This window comes from Amblyomma maculatum, chromosome 6, assembly GCF_055883805.1.
Source record: "Amblyomma maculatum isolate TAMU_Amacu chromosome 6, ASM5588380v1, whole genome shotgun sequence".
NCBI lineage: Eukaryota > Metazoa > Arthropoda > Arachnida > Ixodida > Ixodidae > Amblyomma > Amblyomma maculatum.
Window position 1 is genome coordinate 44,780,760 of NC_139349.1, and position 24,947 is coordinate 44,805,706.

Here is a 24,947-nt window from a genome sequence, read left to right on the forward strand (position 1 = left end):
TGTTACGAAATTGAGCCGTTTAAAGTTACATTTGGTAATTGTTTGCAGCATGGATAATTGAAAGCCAACCTGAAAACAGGAACCAGAAGGAGATGCACATTTATTACCGCGCATGCGCAGAGCAGAGTATCTCGCGCTTTCGACTGTTATGGCAACTTCGGCGACTGATTCCTTGTAACCTTAAAAGAGATGAAGCTCAATCTGCTAACGGGTGCAGCCGCTTTTTCGCGTATCGCTTTCTTGTCTCACTAACGCCTCCGCGGACTCTCGAGGGATGTTACCATTAAGTCGAGCGCCATCATACCTTTGGTGCCCTCGCTCTTCGCCTCCTAGATTTTTGCCTTGGTCTCTTAAACACATATGCGAGCGGCCTCAAGTTTGAAGCGTAACTTCTATAAGAAACGCATCCCAACCAAGACTCCCTCCATGGGCAACTGGCGAAAACGATAAGCAAAAAACTAGCGTCCGAGAAAAGACGCTTCCATACCGCAGTTAACTTTAGGCGCCCTAACGCAGTGCTACTGGCGATGCGGATAAGACTCGTCAGGCTTGCGAGGTCATTATCAGAGCGTTTACAATTACACGGTGTGCTTGCCGCAGAGCACGGTGGCCGCAGAGCAAAAATGTATCCGGTTCCTTAGCAGGGTCAAGCTTCTCCGCGGGAAAAGAGTGGGGTGTGTGAAATGCTCGCAGTAGTCCGAATGGCTCCGGTGACGTAAAGGGCAGGCATTCAATTATCGAAATTCCCGTCTTACACCAAGTTTTTTCTGAGAAGACTGCTTTGAAGCGGTGCGCTGATTGCGTTATCGAGATGCCCCCATTTAGCCGCGGGCTCCCGCCGACTCTTCAACTGGGCCGTCGTTTAAGTCAGTTTTTTCCGTCATATGGGGCACATTTATAAACCAGCATTTTTCGGATTATGCAAAAGCTATGTTGCACAATTGTGCAGGCAACGCGCAGATCCTTCGTTGTCCTTGAGAGCTAGTGCCGTTCAGATAATCGCGTTTTTGCATTAAGCCTTCTCCGCGAAATTTTCCCGAATTTTTTTTTCGCGCATCTTGTTCTATCATGTAACGTAACTTGGCATCTATCGAAAGAATATGTCTGCAAAGAACGACCTGTTTTTGGCAATTTACTGAAGTCATGCACTCCTCTATTGAAAAAGCATTTGTTATTTCATGTTTATGTAACCATGTTCGATATCTTACAAATGGGATAAATTTTATAACTACGCCGGCCAAAAACCTTGGAAATGCAAAAGTGCTCTGCGCTTCCTACAAGTGAGGCTGCAACGAAGGGTAAGGAAACGCCGACAAAAAAAATCTTGGAGAACATGTAACTAGCTTTAGCTGCGACAGGACTATCCCATAAAAATGACAACAGGTACCGATTCGAAGGCAAGCGAGGGTATACTTTATTTTCGTAGCCATATAATTATATGTAGACTGCAACATAGGCTGTAACAGGATGACGCAACATAAAAACAATCAATTACATCGGACACGTACTCGCACAGCACGTTATATTGGGATTTACAGCAAAGCGTTTTGTAGGAGAACGCGGGCGTGCGATTTTGCGTCACATCATGGTGGTTACGCTTGATCTCCGCTGACAGTCGGGGAATATAAAGTCCGCTGAGTTTTTATGTATAATATCCGGCAGGTCAATCAAACTTTTTACGTCAAGTTCCCAGATTGATGCACATATTCTAGCTGTGAGCGCACGAGTGTTGTGCATTCTGGAAGCTTAGTTTTGTTGGGTACTGCGTGAAAGCGGCGTCTCAAACGTCCAATGAAGCTATTAGCTAATTTAGAAATATTTCGGTTTACTAACTAAACACATTAAATTCACATTAAAGCCGACATGCCTTCCAATACCCACCACTTCTTCGCAGCACGACAACGCTAGCCCGTCAACACTTTTGTCAGATAAATTCTGAGCAACAGTGGTTTTATGTATAGTCGAACAGTTCTATAGAATTTCCACTTGCCTGTGTATTTTGGAAAACGTTCGTGGTACCTGACGGTGATTTCTAGCGTAAATGCCGTTGTATTTCTAACTGAATGCGGAAATTTGTTTTCTCCGTCCTGCGTCCTACACAGATTGTGTCACAGATCATATTTCGCAGGTGAATGTTTAAAGGTAGCTTTTGAAGGACTGCAGTACATGGCAGAAGCCCAGCCATAACTACGTTATTGTTGTTGTAAGGGATAGATTTTAAAGCGAAAGCTTCAGTACGCCATATATCAGCCAAGGTCAGTCTGACAGGCCGCTTGATCTTGAAGGAGTCAAAGGTCACAGTGCGGTTATTGAGCTTGAACCTAGGTAATATCTATGGTGTTCCCCACTTGAACTTTGACCTTTGACGGCAGATACAGAGTTACAGGTTCCCTTTTGTAGTTAACATCGCCCTCGACTCCATAGTCCCGGCAATTTAATGGCTGCAAAACCATGTCTGCCCATGTGTAAACCTAAGCCTAACCAGAGCGAAACGTTTCCGCTTGACCTAACTTGGTTTCGCAGGGTTAAACCTCAACGAGTTTTTCCAGGCGTCTCTCATATACTATTGGGCTTCAGACCACACCAGCGAATTGCACGCGAGTTATTTTAGTTTCCTTAGTTAGTTTCTTTTTTGACAGACTTGAAAGAGATCGCTGGAGTGATGTGTCTCCACATCAGTTTGATACGGAACGCAACAGGGCTGCTCTCATTCGATCTCGTGCCAATTGTGCTTTTCACTCTGAAGATCCGGGACGTCAGGCTTTGTTTGATGAAGAAAATCAGCACTTTATAGTGCTCCGCCCTTCGATAGAAGTACAGATTCAAGAATATCTAAATACGAAAAATAACACGCGTCTCATTTTTCTCTTCTTCCAAAGCCAAAATCAGACAGCCGGAAATCCGGACTTGCCAGGGACTGCAGTTATCTCTGAGAAGTGAACTTCATCCGTGACAGTGAACCTTTACGTCTTTCGACACGCTGGCTTAGAGCGTTTCGCACTTGAAACTTCAAGGCTTTTCTGAGTTTTCGCATGTTCAGGACACGACTCGTTTTCAGTTTTTAACCCCGTGAAACACGGTAACTCGAACTACATTTTCAGGCTGAATAAAATAGTTTAGAAGTGCGGGGTTTGCGGAGCCTCTTCCAAGCGCACACCCCTGTGAGAGCCGGGCGCCAGGCCGGGAGGCGCTTGTACCCATTTTTACCGGTGGGTGTCCGGCGGTGCAGTTCGCTTCCCTTGTAAAGCCCCTTTCAGAGGATTAGTGCTAGTTAATAAATGTCCCTCTAACGTCAGCAGAACTAGAAGATGCATTCAGCTACCACAATTAGATACTCCAAAGTTTGATGGCCTTTCTGGGGATTTCAGAAGGTTTATAACTAATCTTGAGTCACATTCTACTGAAGTTTTTCACGGTTCGCCTGGATAAGAGTTCTGCCGCATATGTTTAAACAGAGTCATATATAGAAAAACTGGCAATACATATTTAGAGGTCTATATGGGCCCATTACGGGATCCATTGTGAGCTATAAAATTTTTAAAGATTTCTTGGCTGATTGTTTACAGTTAGCAATGTCGACTGCCATTGGACCGCTTAGGATGTGTGGGTTCAGGTGCCTTTAACCAAATATTTTTGACGAACACTTCTAAAGCCTAGCAAAAATTCCTAGAAACATGTAGGAATGATTAAAATTCATCTTGCGAAGGCCTTTGATTGTGCCAGGGGCAATTGTTTTTTAATTTTTTTTACAGCACGCCATTGTTGCCTCATTCTTATTCGAGGGAACGCGTTTTGCACAATAATTTCTTCCCTGCTTGTCTACGAATGGTTCTCATTTTTTTATTGTTTTTTGTGCGCTACAGGAAAATAGGCAGACACTGCTTGGACCCATAGCCAGCGGCTAGTAAAGGGTCCAATGGAAAAAGTACATAGGTTGCAGGCACCCAATCGTCAAAGTTAGAGACATCAGAAGAAGAAACTTAACAATAAACGTGAAGAAGGTTAGTTATCGCTTATACATTCGTAAAATTACCAATGAAGAGAAGAAAATATAAACTAAAACCTCACGAATCAAACAAAAGCGCGTAGAACTTATACAAGAATTAAAGCAAAGAAAGATGAATGCATAATGTCACCACACTATAACAATACATAATGTCACATGTCGCAGAGTAATAGCGCATCAGATAAAATACATCCCGGGTGCATCCCTGGTCTTTAAGTCATCGGTGGCCATTATAACCACTTCTGTTTCTCTTCTATTTAAAACCGCAATGTATGAATACTCTGCAGATTAGGGTCATTCGAGGTTTCCGCATCCTGGATAGTGAGCTCAAAGTTTGGAAATAGCGCAGATGATCTGACACTTTTCTGAGCAGACAAGCCTTGTGTGGATGAAGGCGTCCGAATTAATGAGCGTTTTGTAACAGTTTCAGGCCAAAATGAAGCGATGCAAGAGTTGCGGTATGTTGTTTGGATTGCCGGTATATATATATATATATATATATATATATATATATATATATATATATATATATATATATATATATATATATATATATATATATATATATATATATGAAGGAAAGAAGCCAACAGTCGGCGAGGCCAAGGAAAGCGTTGGGGATGGTCCTCTTACGTCTTTTTTTTTTTTATTTAATGTTTGCTTAGACAGAAATTAGTAACGAATCTGTTTAGGGGAAAGATAATTAAACGCAAAGTAGAAGAAAAAACAACGTGCCGATGGTGGGAACCGAACCCACGACCTCCGAATATCGCGTCCGGTGCTCTACCAACTGAGCTACATCGGCCGCTGTCCCCCCTGCTACTTGCTTGGGTATTTGTGTTGTCTGTATACGAACCTTGAGAGTGTTCATCAGCGCCACCCTCAGCCATAGCGGCGGACGTAGAACGTCCTTTGTTACCGCCAGCGTCACGTAGAACGTGATCAAGAGCGGGGGCGAACGTTGTGCTAGAACCCTCTTACGCTACCTATGGCTTCAAGACTGCCAGAACCGAGACCCCCGTAAGCTACAAGCAGATCAATTAAGGGGAAATGAGGCTGCTCGTTATAATACATGAAGGAAAGAAGCCAACAGTCGGCGAGGCCAAGGAAAGCGTTGGGGATGGTCCTCTTACGTCTTTTTTTTTTTTTTTAATGTTTGCTTAGACAGAAATTAGTAACGAATCTGTTTAGGGGAAAGATAATTAAACGCAAAGTAGAAGAAAAAACAACGTGCCGATGGTGGGAACCGAACCCACGACCTCCGAATATCGCGTCCGGTGCTCTACCAACTGAGCTACATCGGCCGCTGTCCCCCCTGCTACTTGCTTGGGTATTTGTGTTGTCTGTATACGAACCTTGAGATATATATATATATATATATATATATATATATATATATATATATATATATATATATATATATATATATATATATATATATATATATATATATATATATATATACACACGCTGAATTGGTGGGCGAGACCTGGATATCTGCACTGCATGCCTAGGTATTTTGGGTTTCCTTTCAGCGTACCGGCGCAGTGAAACCTATTTTCAAGATCGGCTGTCGGCTGTACACCCTGCCCATGCCCATACGTTCGTCGCACATAGTGTGGGAATATTCGGCAAAGCTGGCTCATTTAACTTGTTTTTAGCACCAAAATTTAATATGTTTTGCAGATTTAAGAATTTAAGTTTTGCAACTTTTGTTTGTTGCTTTTCCATAAACCCCATGGTATCTGATACCTTTTCTGGCCTATCCGCGCCGTTTGGCTAGGTTTAGTACAGCGTTGTATGCGGAACATTTTTATGTTTTTCGGTGTTCGGCCCCCTTGCCCTGGCGTGCCAGCCCTAACCGACAGAGCTGTGACCCTTGGCCAGTGGTGCGAGAAATCGCCTCTGCGATGGATTCGGGCCAGAGAGGACAAACACCGAGTTGCGTACTCAAACAGGATATATAGCGACTTGAGTGAAACAGCGCGAAAGAAGCCCGAAGGCGAAGCGAAGAAGGGAAGAAGGGACAGGAAGGAGGAAGAAGGAGGACGAAGAAGGAGGAAGGGACAGGACCTGTCCCTTCCTCCCTTCTTCGCTTCGCCTTCGGGCTTCTTTCGCGCTGTTTCACTCAAGTCACAATGAACCAACTAGCCCAGCAAAAAGGTCTGCAGGATATATAGCGCTTGAGTACACGGCAAGAGAACACACAAATACAAACGCCGCAGCAAGCGAACGCCCCGCTTGCATACGGGGGGAAGTAAACCGCTTAATGGAGAAGCACACTCAAAAAGGTGAGATGAGTGTTCTACTCAACTCACTCGGCTTTGCGCTCATGGTCCGTTGGGGTAGGTGCGTACGGTGACTGGGCGACTCGGGGACGGCAGCGGTCTCCCCGGCGGAAATCATGAAACGCGCGCGATCAATGACAACCACCGAAAAACCTCGAGAGAGTTGCTACATACGCGCTCCTTACCTCGAACCGGGGAGAGGGTGTTTTCTGGTTACATCGGGAGGAAAAAGGGAAACCTGCGGCAGCGTCGATGCGGGAGACAAGGAGGCAGTGGGAATGGCCAGTGTGCCCTCTCCTCCACCAACCTCCCTATCAGTGCGCGTAACTCGCGCGCGTTATAATTACGCGCTGCCGTTTTAATGGGGGCAGGGGAATCGTGTGAATCCCCTCACGTTTGCAGACTACCAAATCGAAATACTGCATAGAAAAAATTAAGACCACTGCATGCTACTTTACAGATAATCGGGCAGTCTTTTCTCTGTCAAGCAAAATGAATAAAAGATGTGCATATCGCATGTCTGTCATTACTAAACATATATGATCACAACAAAACCAGCCAGGAAACGTACCTCTCGCTATATATATCCCGGCATAGCCGAGCTAAGCCATTGCCATTGTTTTCTTTGCCCGACCACCGGCGCCTGCGTTTTAAAGGAAGCGAAAAGAAGAGGCGTCCGCATGCTGGGGGATGTCAGGGCACGTCAAAGATCACCAGGTGGTGGAAATTTCTCCGCAACCATACACTATGGCACCTTTTTTTCTCTTTCTGCTTGCACTACCCCCTGCCTCCCATTCCTTAAGAATCGGTTCAGGTGGTCACAGAAAGTGTGACAGATGCTGTGTCTTTGCTTTCCCGAAAATTATGTACAGTACCAGAAAACATCTACTTTCGGTTCGCGTGTCGTCACATTGGACTTCGACATTACTCGTATGGCTAATGTTGACGTATATTTTTGATATAACTGTTGAATTTTAGCTGCAATTATTAACCTAATCACCCTATTGATATAATTTTTGCAGCATCCCCGTATCATTCTCCATTTATCTATCAATTATTTGTTTGATCTTAGCTTATGTTACAAGACCAACACGACTACGGATATGTTTTGAGGACACGGCCTGGCAGACATAGCCTAGAAAGGTTCTCGTCTTCATACGGTTTATGCAAAGCGAAATACTATATTTTATTTTGGAGATTTGAAATGTCAAGCTGCGTTCAGTTAACAACGCTGGTTGTTTTACCAATTCACTGCTAACGGTGGCTCCATGTTGACAGTTCTCAAACAAAAATAAGTGTGATGAATAAGTTTCATCATTCAGTGTGATTTGCAGACATGGTTTTGAATGCACGGGGAATATTTAAGAAAGTTCACTCTTAGTCTGGGGCGCGACGATCTGGTCACATTATATATGCATGATAACGGAAGCCTGAATTAGCCGTCCGCCATTAAGCCCCCAATAAACAAGCAAACGCAGGTTTCTCGGCGTTACTTCGCGCACAAGTTTGATTAACCTCTCTTTCTTTCTCCTGTTTTAAAGCATAGTTGCGAATATTCAAATTTATTTTCAGCAGAAAACTGGCCGAAAGGACATTTGCTAAAAATTCTGCCTCAAAAAAAAAAAAAAGAAAGATAGAGTTAATTCATTCACCATAGCTCATAGGTTACCGTATCCTGGCGTTTAAAACAGAAATATCTTATTATTTTATCTATTCATTCTTTTCAAGCAGTTCAGGAGGTACAACAGTTAAGAGCCAGAGAGAGTGGAAAGCCTCCTGTGTGTCGTTTCACTAATCCCTCTAGCTCTGACTCCCCTTATACGACACTGCGTGTAATGTGCTTAGGAAATCCCAAGTCTAGACAGGAAACGTTCTATACAAAGCTTTTAAAGTTTTTCTTTTTTTATGGAAAACAAAATCCTCCCTAATGCTCATGACACGTGGTCTATCGCATCAATTAGGCAGTGCGCAGCCAGGCGCATCAACGAGCCTGTAAATACTACAGCAGTTAATGGGAAATATAAAATAGCTGACATTTTCCCTCATTAGTTTAAAATCTCTGACTACAGACCTCGAAATGTGCAATCAGAAAACGAAATACATTTCCGTCTACTGTACTTGGATGTCCATTTACAAACTATACTTTTTCCTAGGCATAAACTACTTGTGACAAGATTGTTCTCTTTTCCTATGGAATCCTTGATGAAGTGTTGTTAACTTTCTTTTCTGTCCTCTCTTGTCTCTGTACACGCATTCATACTAAATAACAATCCTCTCAGAGGAGCATACTACCGAGTCCGAGTTGCATAATAATAAAACGTCAGCTGACGATTGGACTAGGCACACAAAATGCACACAAGACGTATACCAGCGCTGGTGAATGCCTTATGTGTCTCATTCCGACCCTCTTCATGTTCTCCGCTGGCTTCTTCTTACCATAAAAACATAGGGCCTCAAAATAATTTCGTTGTAAACGCGAGTGTCTTTTCTAGATTTCCTTACGCTCTTTCCTTTCTACCTTTCTGACTCCTCAACTTTTATGAGATGTGCAAAAAGAACTTGATATGCTATAGTGCTTTGAGGAGAATCTCTTCAAATGAGAGCAGAAAATAGTATTGAACGAAAGCCTTAAGTGTGACACCAGATGCAAAGTGTGAATGCAGACAAGAGTTTTAAGGAATAATAGAGGTTTAGTGCATTTAGGACTAATAAGACATTCGGAAGCTTTTGCTCGTCAGAGGAAGATGATAGAGACTACGGCAGACTATACACAGAGCAAAAATCTGTTGCAGGTTAACACGGGCGGTTGACGCCTGCTGTGATAGCTTACGTGAGACCAAGTCGAACGCCACGCAAGGTCAAACTACAGCCTTGCCAACCAACCCTCAATGCTGTCACAGCAATCTAGTACGCTCCATGCAATGTCGAACAAAATATACGACCTTTAACGCCGCACGTTTGATGTGCCCCTGTTAGCTCTTCGATTACATTTTGGGTGTGTTTGCTCGGAGTACAGTAAGATTTATAATCTGCTGGTAATCATCGGTTTATATCAGCGGACTAGAAGAAGCTTATCCAGATTCTTGGTTCTCGGGATCAAGGCACTGTACGAGATTCAAGATGAAGGTGAAATTTTGTGTTTAATAGGCTTAGAGACCTTGTGTGCATTTAGTATATTCTCAAAGCTTCATTTTACGCTGCTATCCTGCCTTGCGTTTTGTTAATGAACTGTATCTCAAAGCCTGTTACATTCCCGAACAACTCAATATAGAGTCCAATAAAAGCACTAGCTATTAACGAAGTCTCTGATGGTTTCTCGGTTTGAACGCGAATGTGCCCAAAAGAGTCGATCTTTGCTTCACTGATTGTTGGAAGGGCGTCCGTCTTTGCACTATTCTTAGTGTAACATAAAACTAAAGCTTCCCAAAGTCCCGTATGACATTCGATATATGCCAATTGAAAAGGATGAAGATACACGTTGATGGTACAGGGCTTTCGTATTCTGTGGAAAACGACATTATTAGAGCGCAGCTCCTCGGCGCCTGTTCCGGCGTTTCGCGTCGTCGTCGGTGTCGGCCTCGTAACCAGCTCCGCCCCCCTTTCAGCCCCTAAGCTCAGCCCCACACCCCCCTCTCCCTGCGTGACGGCGACAGTGTTCTCCGGTTGCCGAAGCGCCGACTCGCTATCAGCGGATGACGGTGCGAGCATCCTAAGCCAAAACGCGCAGAGCCACGCTGACTTCACTCGCTCGCGGCGCCAGCTGCATCAGACAGTCGCTGCTATCTCTTCGCCGCGCAACGTTCCTATGAGCCCACGCGCTGCCTCCCACAGCCTCCCAATAACCTAATTGCTCTCTTCAATTCTCCAACCACAAAGCTTTCTTCATGACAACCAAGAACTGTTAGTGGATTGTTTCTTGAAGGAATATGTGTGAAAATTAAAACAGTTGCCTGTAATTGTACATACATATCTGCCATACATCTTTGCCTCAATCTATCGAAAAGGTGAAAAAGCTGATCAGCTGCGCTCAAATCTCGCATTAGGAAGTAACGTAATAGTAGGCAAATTTTCTGTTCGGCATTGAGATGTCAATATGCGTTCTAGACGTGATAACTTCATGGGAAGTGTTTTGTTGTATCCAGCCGAGAGAGAATTCACAGAACAACTGAGCATTCTCCGCGACCTGACACGCCCGAGAAATTATTTACTATAATCACGTACCGTATTTCACGGTTTTTAAGACGCACCGCTCGTATTTATCATCATCATCATCATCATCATCATCATCATCATCATCATCATCATCATCATCAGCCTGATTATACCCACTGCAGGGCGAAGGCCTCTCCCATATTTCTCCACTTAACCCGGTTCTGTGCTAGCTGCATCCACTTGACCCCTGCGAACTTCTTCATCTCATCCGCCCACCTAACTTTCTGCCGCCCCCTGCTACGCTTTCCTTCCCTTGGAATCCACGTATTTATAGACATCAACAAAAAGTTATAATAAACTCACCTCAATTTATTCAGGTTAAGGCAATAGGACAACAATATATATGCTTCAACGAGCATCGCGTGCTATGTGCCTGAAAGACAATTTGTTATGTGCGTGTGCTAATGATAGAAAAAAAGAGGCAGCACCTATGCATGAAAAGACTCTCGCTCAGTAAGAGCAGGAACACTTCATTATTACTCAAAGCCTTTAAATGCTTCATCTTGGTACGCGGTCACTGATTTCTCACGACAGCTCTCAGGCGTCTCCTTTGCGTTCATAATTACTGTCCTGATCGTGGCTGCGCGCGAGTGCTCTGACGCATGCGGCAGAGCGCATGCAGGAAGGAGAAAACACACATGCAATCGCAAGCAAACAATGTTGTAAATCGTTAACTGGAAAAGAAAGTTGGCTCGATCTGGCTAGTCTTGGCAGCGTGGAAAGGGTGAGGAGGATGGACGCTGCAACCTTTTGGCATTATTCCAGTGATACGGCTGTACAAGTCTAGAACACTATAATGACTGTAAATATTGTAATCGAAGACGTCGCTATACCGTTACGATTTCGCAAAAAAGTTCGCTTATGAACACTGCGCAAAACGAAACCAAACGCTCATAAGACGAACTGTTGTATAAACGCACTGCCAAAAATTTTGCAGAAGAACCGCCCCTTATACACCAAAAAATACGGTGCCCTTGACAGTGATGCAGTGTGTCAGTGCTGCAGTGTACATATTTATTTTTCATTTATGCCGCATTTTTGAGAATATCAAGAAAAAAAAAAAGCCGATAGCTAGGAAGTTCTGTAGTCGCTTCGCCCGAGACATTGCTAGAATGTTTAACTTTCGGCCGATCTCTGTGCCTTTCCAAGTAGTAACTAATTTATCTATCTGGGTTCGAAGACGCTCCGCTCCGATGTTATGTATTTCTTTTTCGATCGAGCTTGGCACAGGTAATTTGCAAGACCAGTGTGTCTCAGTTCATTCGGAATAAAAAAAAAATTGAACGCCCTCGCTTTATGTAACCAAATGACCGGTATCAAAAGTCACGTGACATACTGCGCAATTTTTTTATAGATAGATTCCTGTATACACTGACTAGCTATTTTTTGCATTATTTACCTCAGCAACAGACTCTCAACCGTAGATGTTATAGGTATAAATGCTTATGTTTAGTAGAAGGGGTAGTAGTAGGGGACATTATAAGACGATTGCATGGTGCTAGCAACTATCCCACCGATACTAAAAGTTGTTGCAAAAGGCTTGCAAGCCCCAAGGGTAGCGTTGGCCTGGCTACTTGCGTTACCGCGGAAACATCCGCCAGCCCCAGCAAAAGGCGGAGCGTTGCCTAACAAAACAACGTTTTGTTAGGCAAAACAACAAAATCACGCAACACGGCCGGAAAGGAGACCAAAGAAACGAAACATAATCATACAGCAGGTGTCTCAATGGCTTCTCATCTTCGGCGGGAGTGATAGCCGCGTTTATACACACGGCTCGGCCGAGGAAGAAAGGCAGGACTTTCATTAACTTGCGACGCACGTCGAGGGACACGTTCAGACAGGCCACGCCATAGCAGAGACATCCGCGCTGCAGGAACCTCTGTGCACCGCCAGGTTCGGCGCTTCCCTCCCCAAGCGTCAAGATTGGCGAATGTTCGCACAAACACACACACAAACGGCGACACGTGGCCAAAGGGGCACGTCTAAAAAAGCGAGCGGAGAAGCGCTGGGTAACGTTTGACGCGTTGCTGAAACAGCTCGAAATATCCCGTCGCACTGACATATGATTTTGAATTCACTGCCGCCGCGTCGGAAGCTCTCATATGACGGTGGCGAAAACGTAACAATACATAACACTTAGATGCCTTATACTTCCAAGCCCTGGTGGACAAGCAGACCCTGTACCGACAGTAGGGAGTCATCAAGGGTTGCGTCCTGCTTGGCTTGGAGCCCACGGGCCTCAGTTTCACGAAGAGCTCTGTCCACGAGCCTGGCTAGCCAGCTGAGCTACCCATACAGCAGCTTCCCATGACAAAGTGGAGGGGTTGGTGGTAGTTGGGGGCAATACCACAGGTAATGCGCGAGCGTTGTACTCCCCACATATGGCTCAGAAGAGGGGTCCAAATAAGGTGCTAACCGTTTAGCGAGTATGGTGATATCTAACGGTTTGACTGAAGTGCCCGCCACAATGCGCTGTATTTTTGATCCAGTGTGCGGCAAAGCCGTGGGAGGGTATGGCAGATGAGTTTTTTTTATAGGTAATGATTTCTTGGTAGGGGAGTAGAGCCTTAAAAGTTTTGCTCTGTGAATTTGTCCGATATTTCGGGGACTAGAGGGATAGTTCTTTGGCCCGCGCATTAACGCGCTGATTACCGATTATCGCTGCATTCCCAAACATCCACGTAAGGATAATCTCTTTCTGAGTGTCTATACAACCATCCGCTTAATGCACAAACAACGTGGGCTGGAGGCGCAACACAGCGACAGGCTCAATTAAAAAATAATCGAACGGTCTTTGGAGTGCTGCCGTCTAGAACAGCGGCATCGGGCGGCGTTGTATACGCGAATATGTAGCACGGTGACCCCATCCGTAGTGAAGGCGCTGAAGCGCTAGAGAGAAACATCGTCTCGAAATATCTTTTTCAGTGCCCTGATGTTCACGTTTTGATGCCGGGGTGAAGCGAAATCAGTGCATGGTTGAACAATCGGTGTCCCGATGTTGGCTGTATACTTTTGACGGGGCAGTTCATCAAAATGGACTTCAGCGTCGCTATGGGAGCGTTCAGAAGAAAATGAGAAAGAAGTAGGGGGACAAGGAGCTTCGCGTTAATAGACGTGGAGCGTCTTTAATGCCAAATTTCATTTCGCAAATATCTAAAGTTTGTGGGCGTATCCTCTGCCCGGACATAGACACACACACAGAGTGGGCCGTGGAAAAAACTTTTATCTCACTGGAGGGGTCCGTCTATGTTGATGCGAGAGATCAGGGTGTCGTCTTCGGGAGCAGCCAGGCAGCGGGAAGCAGAACAAATTCAAGCGCGAAGAGTGAATAGTGGAAGCCAAGATGGAGAGGCGACGGCGTGAGCCTCCCTTTAAATGTGGCTGGCGTGGTCACCACATCTTCCCGCCCCTCAACGTCCCACCCGGGCTATGTCCATTTCCGAGCCCGGGTCGGCGTACTATATGGATGCTTGCCGCCTGGCTCTGACGGGATGCCATCTCAGCTGGTCCGTATGGCAGGACAGAAGCAGTAGGCATAGCGGGACTGTTGCGCTGGTCTCTCTCCGGCAGCGGCCACTTCCTCGGGGTCACAGCGCAGCTGGGCTCGGCCGCGGATATGCCTGGCAGCGGCCCGAGCTGCTACTATCTACATCGCTGTCGACCCCTTTCCACGTAGCGCCTATCACACAAGGAACGCCCGCCGTGAGCCCTGCTGTGCGCTCCCACGTCGGCAGGGAAATCGTCCACATGGGTGCTAATTCATCCACAGTTGGGTGCCATTTTGTGGGCGATTCCTCTTCCTGAGGTAGACGCAAGACATACACACACAGCGGGCCATGGAAGAAACATCTTTTATCTCACAGAGGGGTCCGTCCATGCTGATGCGGGAGGTCAGGGGAGGGAGGTCTTCGGGAGCAGCCAGGCAGCGGGAATTAAAACTGATTTATTTATTTATAGGAAGGGAAAGGCGCGGTAACTGTCTCACTCGTTTTCTGTGGACACCTCAACTGCGCCGTAAGGGAAGGGATGAAGGTGGGAGTGAAAGTGGAAAGAGAAAGAGGAGCCATAGTGGAGGGCTACGGAGCAATTTCGACCACCAGGGGATCTGCGCTGACATCGCACAGCACACGGACGCCACTTCGTTTCGCCTCCATCGAAACGCAGCCGCCGAGGTCGGGTTCGAACCCGGGTACTCCGGCACAGTAGTCGGGCGTGTTACCACTGCACCACCCTGGCGGGGCATGTTCTGTGGAAACCTCACCTGGTGGGTGGTGATGGTAAGAACATTTATTTACACAAGGATGTTTGGATCGGCCCATAAGGGACCGGTCCTTACAAGTACTAGGTGGAGGTCCCTAGTTGGGGACCCCAGCGGGGGTTGCCGCCGCTAAGGGCGCGTCCGACTAAGGCTTGTTGGGCCTGTAAGTCGTGGCAGCCGAGCAGGACCGCCTCCCAGTTCTCCCGGGTTGCGTTGGGGATGGGGGGAATAGCCGAGTTGGAGGGGCAGGCCCGCACCATGTGATAGATGTCAGAAGACACCGCTCTACAGTGTGGGCAGCTGCCACTAAAGGAGGGGTCAAAATGTTTTAGGGCTGCCGGGCGCAGCAATGTATTGGTGAAAAGGCGGAGAAGGAGCCGCTCATGGCTGGGGTAAAGGCGATGACAATTTTGATAGTACGTCGTGATATCTTTGAAGGTGTAGGCCGGAATAAAATCGGGTTCCTGATTGGGTAGGGAGGAGAAAACAGCCCGGTGAGAGAGCGCGCGGGCGGCTGCGTCTGCTGCCTCGTTTCCTGCCAAACCCTGATGAGCAGGGGCCCATATAAGGTAGCGGTGTGCGGGGTCCGTATCCCGTATGCAATTTAAGTAAATTTTATAGGCTAGTAAGGGAGTCCAGCCTTGTCTGACGTTCCGACAGGCTCCTCGCGAGTCGGTAATTATGTATTTTGAGTCGGAATGAGAGGCCGCGAGAGCAATCGCCACCTCTTCTGCGTGTGTTGTACTGTGGGCTCTGAAGGTGAGACCGTTAACCGTTTTGCTGTTGTGAACTACAGCGGCCGTGTACCATCCCCCGTGGTAAGAGCCGGAGGCGTCCACGTAGTATACACCCGTTTTGTTGCCATAATGTCGGGCTAGGGCTTCCGCTCGAGCCAGGCGCCGACCATTATGATCTTCGTGTGACATATTCGCTGGCAGAGGTCGCACGCAGAGGGCGCGTCTCCACAATTCTGGGATGCGAAACCTGTCTTCCATGAGTGTGGTGTGTTGGATATGGAGTCGAGCAAGAAGGCGGCGACCCGACTCCGTTTGCGACAAACCTCACCTGAGCCGTAAGGAAAGGGAGGAAGGTAGAATTTAAAGCGGAAAGACAGAAAGATGTGTCGGTAGTGGAGCAGTGGACCACTGCGTAGTAATTTCGACCATCTGGGGATTTTAAAGTAGTATAGGCACCTCTGTTTTGAGTTCGTGTTTTACCTTTTGTAATGATGCGTAAGACATTACTGTACATGAATTGCCTCATGATATTCATCTACGGCTGCTGAAAAAGTGATAATCGAATTTCCTTTCTCACTAGTTTCAGTTTTGGTTTCAACAGTCGAGCAATGGCTGTGACGTGAGGATGAATAAAACTGTGAGGGATGAATAAAACAGCGATACAATCGTTCATTTGCTGTTTTAATTCACCAGAACGCTAAACCAGCCTGCACCAAGCTGGAAACATGCTGGACTCTCAATCAGAAAGCTCGTTCTGAGGGAGTAGTCAGAATGGAATACATGCGTTGACGAAATCCTACGATGCATAATAAATGGAATTCGCAGAGTGTTTCTACCAGTCAATACCAAGAAAGGAAAAAAATTCTGACTTTTTTTTTTTCTATCACGTGACTGCACTCAAAACACCCATCGTATTGGGCTTGACGGTGCCTGCTCTGAATCGCATTCTCAGTTCGCCTTCCTCTGCGCGCTCGGCTGCAGAGGGCCAAAGTGACCAGATAAAAGTTCATCACGCAGATATTTTCGCACCTCTGACGTGTCACGGATTCCATAATAACAGGGCATATGCAAGTTTGCTGCTCTTCTTTTTTTTGACAAAGAATGGTAGAACATAAAGGCGAAGAGCATAGGCGCTGCATGCACAAGCTCAAAGAAACGTGAACGTCATGTGTCGACCTGTGCGCAATGTCTGCTCCCGTTCGACGGCTGCCGTTCACCGGTTAGTTTCTAAGTCTGATCTCATATTATACTGGTGGCTGTAATATTCCTGCCTGTTTGTCCGAAAGATACCCAAATCTCTACAATTCTAGGTGAAAGCTCAGTTGAACTATACTATATAGAGAACTATTCCTTTATTTTACAAGTATTCTATTTCCTTAGTTAAACACATTACCAGACTGAAGCAGTTGAAAAAAAAAATAAAAGTGAAAGCGTCCGCAACACAGCATGCTTGCGGTGAGCGGTGGATTTTTCTTCCTGCGCACAGTTGTTTGAAGAGGGCCGTTGGAAAATATTTGCATATGTCTTTCATCATTCCGCCTGTCCTTTTCTGCGATTTCTAAGAGAATGGAAGAAATGTACCGCCTTAGAAAATGTATGGCTACCGATTGATCGCAAGAAACCTCTCCCTTGCCGAAATGGGCTCCCTCCTGCATGCTACAGCGAAGTTCTAGGAACGACATGAAGAGAGGAGAAAAACCCGAGAGAAGACAGAGAGCACTTGTTTGTTCTTCGATCGTCGAACCTTCTTTTTGTGTGTTTGGCTCTTGGTCGCGGCGAGCGTTCCCGGACTGTTCTGAAGTCCTGTGGAATTCGCCGAACACGGGGCCAGAACTCATTTGTAATCGCAGAAGCTTTAGTAGCACAACCTATCGTGGCGCCCATGCTTTGCAAGCAAACGCATAGCCCAGACCTTAGTCCGGCCTTGGGAAGCTTATTGATGGCATTCCTGCATCTTGGAATGTTTAGCCGTTCAACATCATCACACGAATGGAAGGGAAAGAAACATACAGAGGTAAAAAAAAAGGAGGGTCAGGACAGCAGCCTGCAATAATAAAGGTTCTGTAGACAACTTCTCGTTGCCGTTATGCAGACATATTTTGTCATCCTTAGAACAGAACGCATGACCTAAAATGGTACGAATGAGAATGCAATAAATATATATGTATCACAATAAACACTGCTAGGATAGTGCTCGAGTGAAACATATAATATTGCGCTCGCAAAGCGAACAACTCTACAGACACGGGTTCTCTCAGCAATGTCTCGCGAATGCCTAAAATTGTGCCTTCGACTTTATATCGCCTAGGTAAAAGCATGTAGCCTAAGTTGACGTCCTGTGCATGGTAAGCTGCCGGTGTAACTTTAATTTGTAATTGCAGTCAGAATTCTCTGAATTTTATTCACTGAACCCGTTTTTTATTGTGTTTTTTCAACTTCTCTTTTTGTTCTTTATCGTGAACCTCTAAAGCGATTGTTGATTTTTAATTTCAAGAACTTAACCTTAATAAGGTTGTTTTCAAAGCGACTTCATTTTCCGGAAGAAAGTTAAGGAATCTGCAACAGCAAATGCGATTTTAGTCATCAAACTATGCGAAGCGGAAAAGAACGCAGGTGCATTTCACTGAAAATTGTGCATGCGAAAACGTGGCCAAGAAAACGTCCCTGAACTCCAAAACATCATATGTATTCAAAGCTTGATTTTGAAGATCCCACTGTAATACTGCCGCGAACCATTAAGATGTTTATTCCGTATTTTTCTGCAGCCACCGGCAAGCGGCCTTATCACTCTAATTCTAGCATACGAATCATTTCTGTATTCCTTGTTTGTTCATGCTTGTTGTCACGATGTAGAGCATTAAACACAAAAGAAACTCGCAACTTTTGCAATATGGTGGCCGCATCCACCAATGATTTCTTTCGAGAACGAATTGAGTATCCTTCACGGCACAAACATGATTTGTTTTTCTGAAAAGGAGTACACCTCAAAAATCATAATTTTTCAAAACGATAAGCTTCGGTGGCACCCACTTCACCTGACATCTTTATGACGTAGTAAAATTATTTGGTTGCTGAAGTTCTAGTGAAATCTGTGTGTGTGTGTGTGTGTGTGTGTGTGTGTGTGTGTGTGTGTGTGTGTGTGTGTGTGTGTGTGTGTGTGTGTGTGTGTGTGTGTGTGTGTGTGTGTGTGTGTGTGTGTGTGTGTGTGTGTGTGTGTGTGTGTGTGTGTGTGTGTGTGTGTGTGTGTGTGTGTGTGTGTGTGTGTCTGTGTGTGTGTGTGTGTGTGTGTGTGTGTGTGTGTGTGTGTGTGTGTGTGTGTGTGTGTGTGTGTGTGTGTGTGTGTGTGTGTGTGTGTGTGTGTGTGTGTGTGTGTGTGTGTGTGTGTGTGTGTGTGTGTGTGTGTGTGTGTGTGTGTGTGTGTGTGTGTGTGTGTGTGTGTGTGTGTGTGTGTGTGTGTGTGTGTGTGTGTGTGTGTGTGTGTGTGTGTGTGTGTGTGTGTGTGTGTGTGTGTGTGTGTGTGTGTGTGTGTGTGTGTGTGTGTGTGTTGCTTCCATACATGCAGAAAAATTTTCCTGACTAAAAAATATCTACTTGTCCCATAAAAAGGGCAAACATCAAATTTCTGTAAACATGTAATGAACGTCCGGCGAGATTTTCACATTGACTTTAAATTTTAACGTCGAAATGACAACATTTGTCAAATAAACATCCCAAAGCACAGGAAATGGTTTTCTATTTAGTATATTGATGCGGGGCAGAAGGCAAGCCCAGGAAACCACAGCAGGTGATGTGAGACGTAAGTGTTCAGGCAAGCACTAAGAGTTGCTTTAGCTTCGTCATTTTCCACTCTATTTTCCATCGTCGTCCTCTTCGGTGTCTTATACGTAACAACATATGTATATTTTCAGTCAATGCGAAAATCTCGCCGCACGTTCATTATATATGTATAAACATTTCGTAGTTGCGCTTTTTTTATAGGACAAGTGAATATTTATTTTTTTAGTCAAGAAATTGTACTGCATGTATTGCAATTGTACTGCAATGAACACAGCCCCTCAGAGTCTGAATTTCTGATTGGTTCACGCCACCCCTAGCTTTGGTAGTGCTGCAAGCCTTTCATGCAATGGAGTACAAAGAGGCATAAAGTACAGAATAATATTTTAGACACCGCTTTCGCGAATAATAAGGTTGACGTTCAATTTCTTCTCTGCAGACAAGCCAGAGGTCAACCTCCGGGTGGTGTCCTCATGTCGCAGTTCGCAAATGGGCTCCTACGCCGTCCACTTGCGGTGCGAAGCAAAGGCTAACCCAAGGGTGAACCGCTTCACGTGGAAGCTGAACGGGACGACGGTGGACTTCCAGCGCCCCGCACGCGAAGGAGATCCTTCTCGGCGCCTGTCGCGCGCCTCGCTCAAGACAAACCTTACCGGTTCGTTCCTGTGCACTGCCGAAAACAGCGAGGGCCTGACACACAGCGAAACGTTTCTCCTGCCGCAATGTAAGACTCTTTTGTGCGATTTTGTCTTTCATCTTGGTGCCAAGACACTCAAGTCAGGACTATGGCGATGGGAGAGAGGGGAGGATGTTTGAATAAATTATTTACCTGTGCATAAATAATACGTGCACAAGCCGCCGGAGCATTATTGTACGCAGATGATATAACATTAATGTTTGTCGAGGATAATCCAAATGAGATCAAAGAAAAAAGGCACCACACTTCAACAGACTCAAATCATTTTTTAAAAAGAAAAAATTAAATAATAACACAGACAACGGGCAATAAATTGTTTCTCGATAAAGCAACCAGCAGGTCAATTTTGCCTCCTTTGACTTATATTTAGTGACTGCGAAGACAGAGCCGGTAGATTCATTTAATATTTAAAAGACGTGCTTGATTCATCTGTGCACTGCCAATAGCATTTAAGAAACTCATGTTCGAAGCTACCTTATGATTCACACGCGCACCCTTAAAGACCCGTAGATGTCTTTTCTTCTTTTTTTTTTTGCATTTAGTCTTGAATATTCAGTATTTCGTAATTTACATAGTCATCTGATAATTTTGTTTTCACATTTGAACATAGTCATCTGACCTGCTGCATAGCGTCATGGTGCAACATACATATAATGTATTTGGAATCTACTATCTCCCTACATAAGACGCCAATAGAAATTACCAAGTCATTAAACATTAACTGTTTTACCCTATGTGCGTATTTACCTGCGAATGAGTTCCATGTATTGTTTATGACAAGAAATATCAAATAAAGCTAAAGCTACTTGACCTTATGTGGGCGCTTTAGAAGCGTTGTAGCAAAAAAAAATGGTTTATTCACCAGTTGCCAAGAATTCTTAGAGTCGAAGGCTACTAGCGTTTCACAATCTCTTATTTTGAACTTTATAAAGCAGCACTTCTATCCAGAATGTTCTATAAAAACGTTATTCTGTAGGGAATCAGCCGCATAATTAGATGACTTGCTACTTGCTTCAAAACTCCGTATAGTTGTTACTGACAAGTTGCGATGTCTGTACTGAGTACTGGCTTTTCGCTTTCATCCTGTTACCTTTTTTGGGCTTAAATATTTTGATAGATCGAAGAATTGGTCCGATAGTAGCCGCATAGGTTAGTGCTTAAAACAAGCTTTTCGTTTTCTGTAAAGTGAAGGTGAAAGTCACGAAAATATTAGAGGAAAAAATAACGAACATCCGTTTATGCCCATTCGTTGCGACCATGACTCGCTTAGCAAAGACAAATCCAGTTTTCCCAAATTAATTGAGTTGCGGTACTGTGCTAATATCGGGAAATGGCGCGATGTTTACTGTAGGAAAAATGTAACCCTCCGAGGGAGAAGGGATGGTCTTAGCAAGTACCTAACTTTCCACTAGGTAATTTTAGCGATTGTCGAGTTGTTATATTTTTTTACTTTGATTAGTGGCTTTTCAGGGTTTTGTAATGATTAGAAAGTCATATCGGTAATATCAGTTGAGGGGAATGATAAGTTGCTTGTGAGGAAGTGTGTCCTAGATAACAGTGACAAGGATATTCAACACATCCACGTTGAAAAGAAAAATTTTGTGGAGAGTCATTACTAACTGGTAGTTTCTACTATTGGTGGGAAAGAGTCTCATATCGGATTTAACTGTCCGTGCGCTTGATAGCCAAGCAGATTGTAATACGTAATTCGAAGCTCAATTTAGTGAACTGTATACAGTTTCCTCTTTTTACTTACGTGAGTGCCCTCATAGTGGTGTTTCATATCACCGCGGCCTAATAAATCTGTATGACATATCGCAAATCGTATTTTAGAGCGACTTCTGCACCAAGTCCTTGAGACCAGGCGGGCCACTATATACTGCTTCGTGTCAGAGATTTATTCTTGATGAAATGAATGCAGTCGTTAAGTCCTTTATACGCATGCAGCTGTATTTAACTCCAAAAATACAATTCATAATCCCTGAGATAATTTGCTGCGATTTCATAGTAACCTTGTTGCGTGAACCAAAACTAAAACAAAGCATCCATAACGACGTAACGAGCATTGCGATGTGCGGTCAAATATTTTTACCATTCTGTCTTTTGCTGATTACCCTCGGCTGTTTACAAACTAAGTGCTGTGTTTACCCGTTTGCACGCATGTACATTCTCAGCACTGCTGATGCCGTTACCTTTCTTGCGAAATTCTTCAACTTTTATACGTAAATACATTCTTTTAAGGAGAGCATTGAGCCCGCTCTTATCAGCTTAAAATCTGTCTGGCGTTCCCCCTTTTGTAGCAAACAAAAGGTGCTCTGCTGCTGCCAACGGTAAATGGCAGAATATTTTATCTTTCTGCGGCACTTCAGCGAAGTTCGGCTCACTCCACTTAGGAATAATTTCGCGTGTCGCGACAGCCGAGCAGCCGCTCTTGTGCAACAGCACGACGGCTCTCGCTATGTTTTCGCTTGTTGGGCATTCTGGTTTTTCTCGGCAGCATTCCCGAATGGTCGGAGGCAAACGCGTGCGTCGCAAGAGATAAACAAGGCACCAGGTGTAGTGTACGATGTGAGAAACAGTGGAGGGATACCGATTGCTGACCGTGTCGTTTTTCCTGGGTGGAGCGAGCCGTCGGAGTTGACAAACGATGGCGCTACTGGGAGGACAAGCGCCGAATACGCCGCGAGCCCTGTCAACCAAGTTGCCGCGTCTCGGGTTCACGGTATTGTGAAAGAGCCTCGACGCCCTTTCCCTCACTGCCTTTCTTCTCACACAAGGCTCATGTATCCGCTCTTCTGCGTGAATGGTTAGCGTGGTCGCGCGAAAGGCGTTCTGAACTCGCCCCAAACCAAATTAGAAACGCTGTTGTAGAATCGATTTGGGATAGGTAAATTGATATCTTGTTTAGGGCGCCACGGAATTCTTCTGTATCACGGCAGCCGTATCTTCAAAGGGAATGTGTTTAAACAAACAGAAAGAGATAACAAATGCATGCGCACAAGTTACAAATCTTTTTTTTTTCTCATTTGTTAATGTCTTATTTTCCTAGGTTGTTTTAGTTTTGGTAGTTTATTTGCATGCGCAGGCTGAACGAATAATGAATGTTCTTTGATTCAGATAATACATATGTGAAAAATAGGCTATTTAAAATTTTAGTCTGCTTTTAAAAGACTGATATCTGATAGATTATTTCCGCGAAGAGCTTTATCTGACAGTTTCATCTATAATGCCGACAAAGCTCGTTTTTTGTAAATGACTTTGCGCATTCAGTTACGGAGAACGCTTTACCTGCAGGTGAAGGATCGCTTGGAAGAGGTGTTCTCTCGGTCGCCGTCCTGTACAAACATATGATTGCGTAAATGTTCGGTTACGGAGACCGGTCGGTGTCTATTAGGGTAAAGAAACATGATGCACTACGTATGCTGTCTTGCAGTCCAGTAAGTTTTCCCTTTTAAAATCCAAGTTTGTGATTGATAACGCGCGATGCTCTCTTTAGCAGTTAATTTTGGAATTAATATTTTTTAATGTGCGTTGACGTTCGGTTAAACTCAGTTCCTAACTCTACTGAACCGTTTCTACCACTCGAAGGTAAGACGACAATTACTCCTTTTGTCCTACCACAGGTTGTAATCGACAATCCAACCAATTTTTCGGAACGATCGCCATGGCAGATGCTACATGTTACAGAATTACTTTAACTAAATTTTGTCTCACCACATCAACAGCCTTTCTAAGGTCAATAAGGCAAGGACAAAACATCCATGGCTTAGTTACCCAAGGAACGGGCGATGCAACACACAGTAATCCCTTGTAAAGCTTCTTTAGGAATATTATTCTTGTACTTATGAATTTTTCGGAGCTTCGCAGTAATAATTCCACACCTCTCATACTTATCTATCTCTCCTAAACGAAGAAAAAAAAGGTAAATAGAATCTACCATTCTTGCGAATAATTAGCTCCCCCTTATAGAAGTCGGATTCCTTCACTCACTGTGCCGATCGTTCTGCTTAATCTCGCATAAAGTGAAATAAAATTAAGAAAGTTCCACAATTCTTCGGGACCTTCACTTTGTGAGCGACAAAGAAAAGTGTAAATAGTTTACAGAAAAGAAGGATGGACGATGACGCAGTTAGTGGGACCCTGCAACGTTTGTTCGCTATGTATTTGACGAATTCCAGTTATACTTATGTCACGCAGACATCGAATGAAAAAGAAATACAGGTGTCAGTGCATTTGAACGGGGGTTATTTAGAAATGAATTGTCAAGGGAAAAAGGCAGGTGAAAAAACATTCCTTTGTCACCATGCACCCTCAACTGCTGGGCGGCTTTCTCGTGAGCACACTTCTTGACCGACCCTTTCTCTCCATTCGCCGGCATCTACAATTTCGAAGTTACTGGTGAGGCAGTTCAGTTACTGCCTGTCTTATTTTGGCTGCATAGCTACGTGTAGCTCATACCCAAGGGTCCACGTGTATAGGTCATGAAAACCTTTAATGCAACGTAGTAACCAGCTCCCTGTTGGTGCTTTTTGTGTCACTTGCTTTGCAGTGAATTTGTGTAAAGCAAACATGTTGGATTCATTGAGTTAATATGAAATTGCCTCATTGTGTTGTTAGTGTTTCCAATGCTGCTTATTTAGTTTAGCATCTGTATTTGTACATTTCAATCCATCACTTGCACCTGCCGACCTGTGTACGTGTGACCTGGTCCTCGTCAGCAAAGTGTATTCAACACCTATTCTGTCTAAAAAAAATTTTCCAAGTAAATTATTAAATAAAGATACAACAAATCGCAATGAAACTTTTACCTAATGAAGACAATTTGGAAGCGCATTTGCTATTTATCTAGTCGTAAAACGCTCGTCAGTTGAAGTTATATGGGTAGAAAGAACCACAACTATGTGCCGACCCCATCAGCACCGTCATATTGGTTCAAAAGCAAATTAAAATATTATATACCGGAATATCTGTGTTA

General features: G+C 44.6%; 1 protein-coding gene across 2 annotated transcripts in view; it reads left to right on the plus strand.

Annotated features, from left to right (window-relative positions):
- Window positions 1-24,947, plus strand: part of LOC146185629 (cell adhesion molecule 4-like) — a 280,393-nt gene that overhangs the window by 229,414 nt on the left and 26,032 nt on the right. For both annotated transcript variants that reach the window (XM_084606539.1, XM_084606540.1), the window contains exon 3: window positions 19,715-19,999. In XM_084606539.1, coding sequence (XP_084462665.1) covers window positions 19,715-19,999 — 285 coding nt within the window. The remainder of the gene's footprint in view (window positions 1-19,714; window positions 20,000-24,947) is intronic.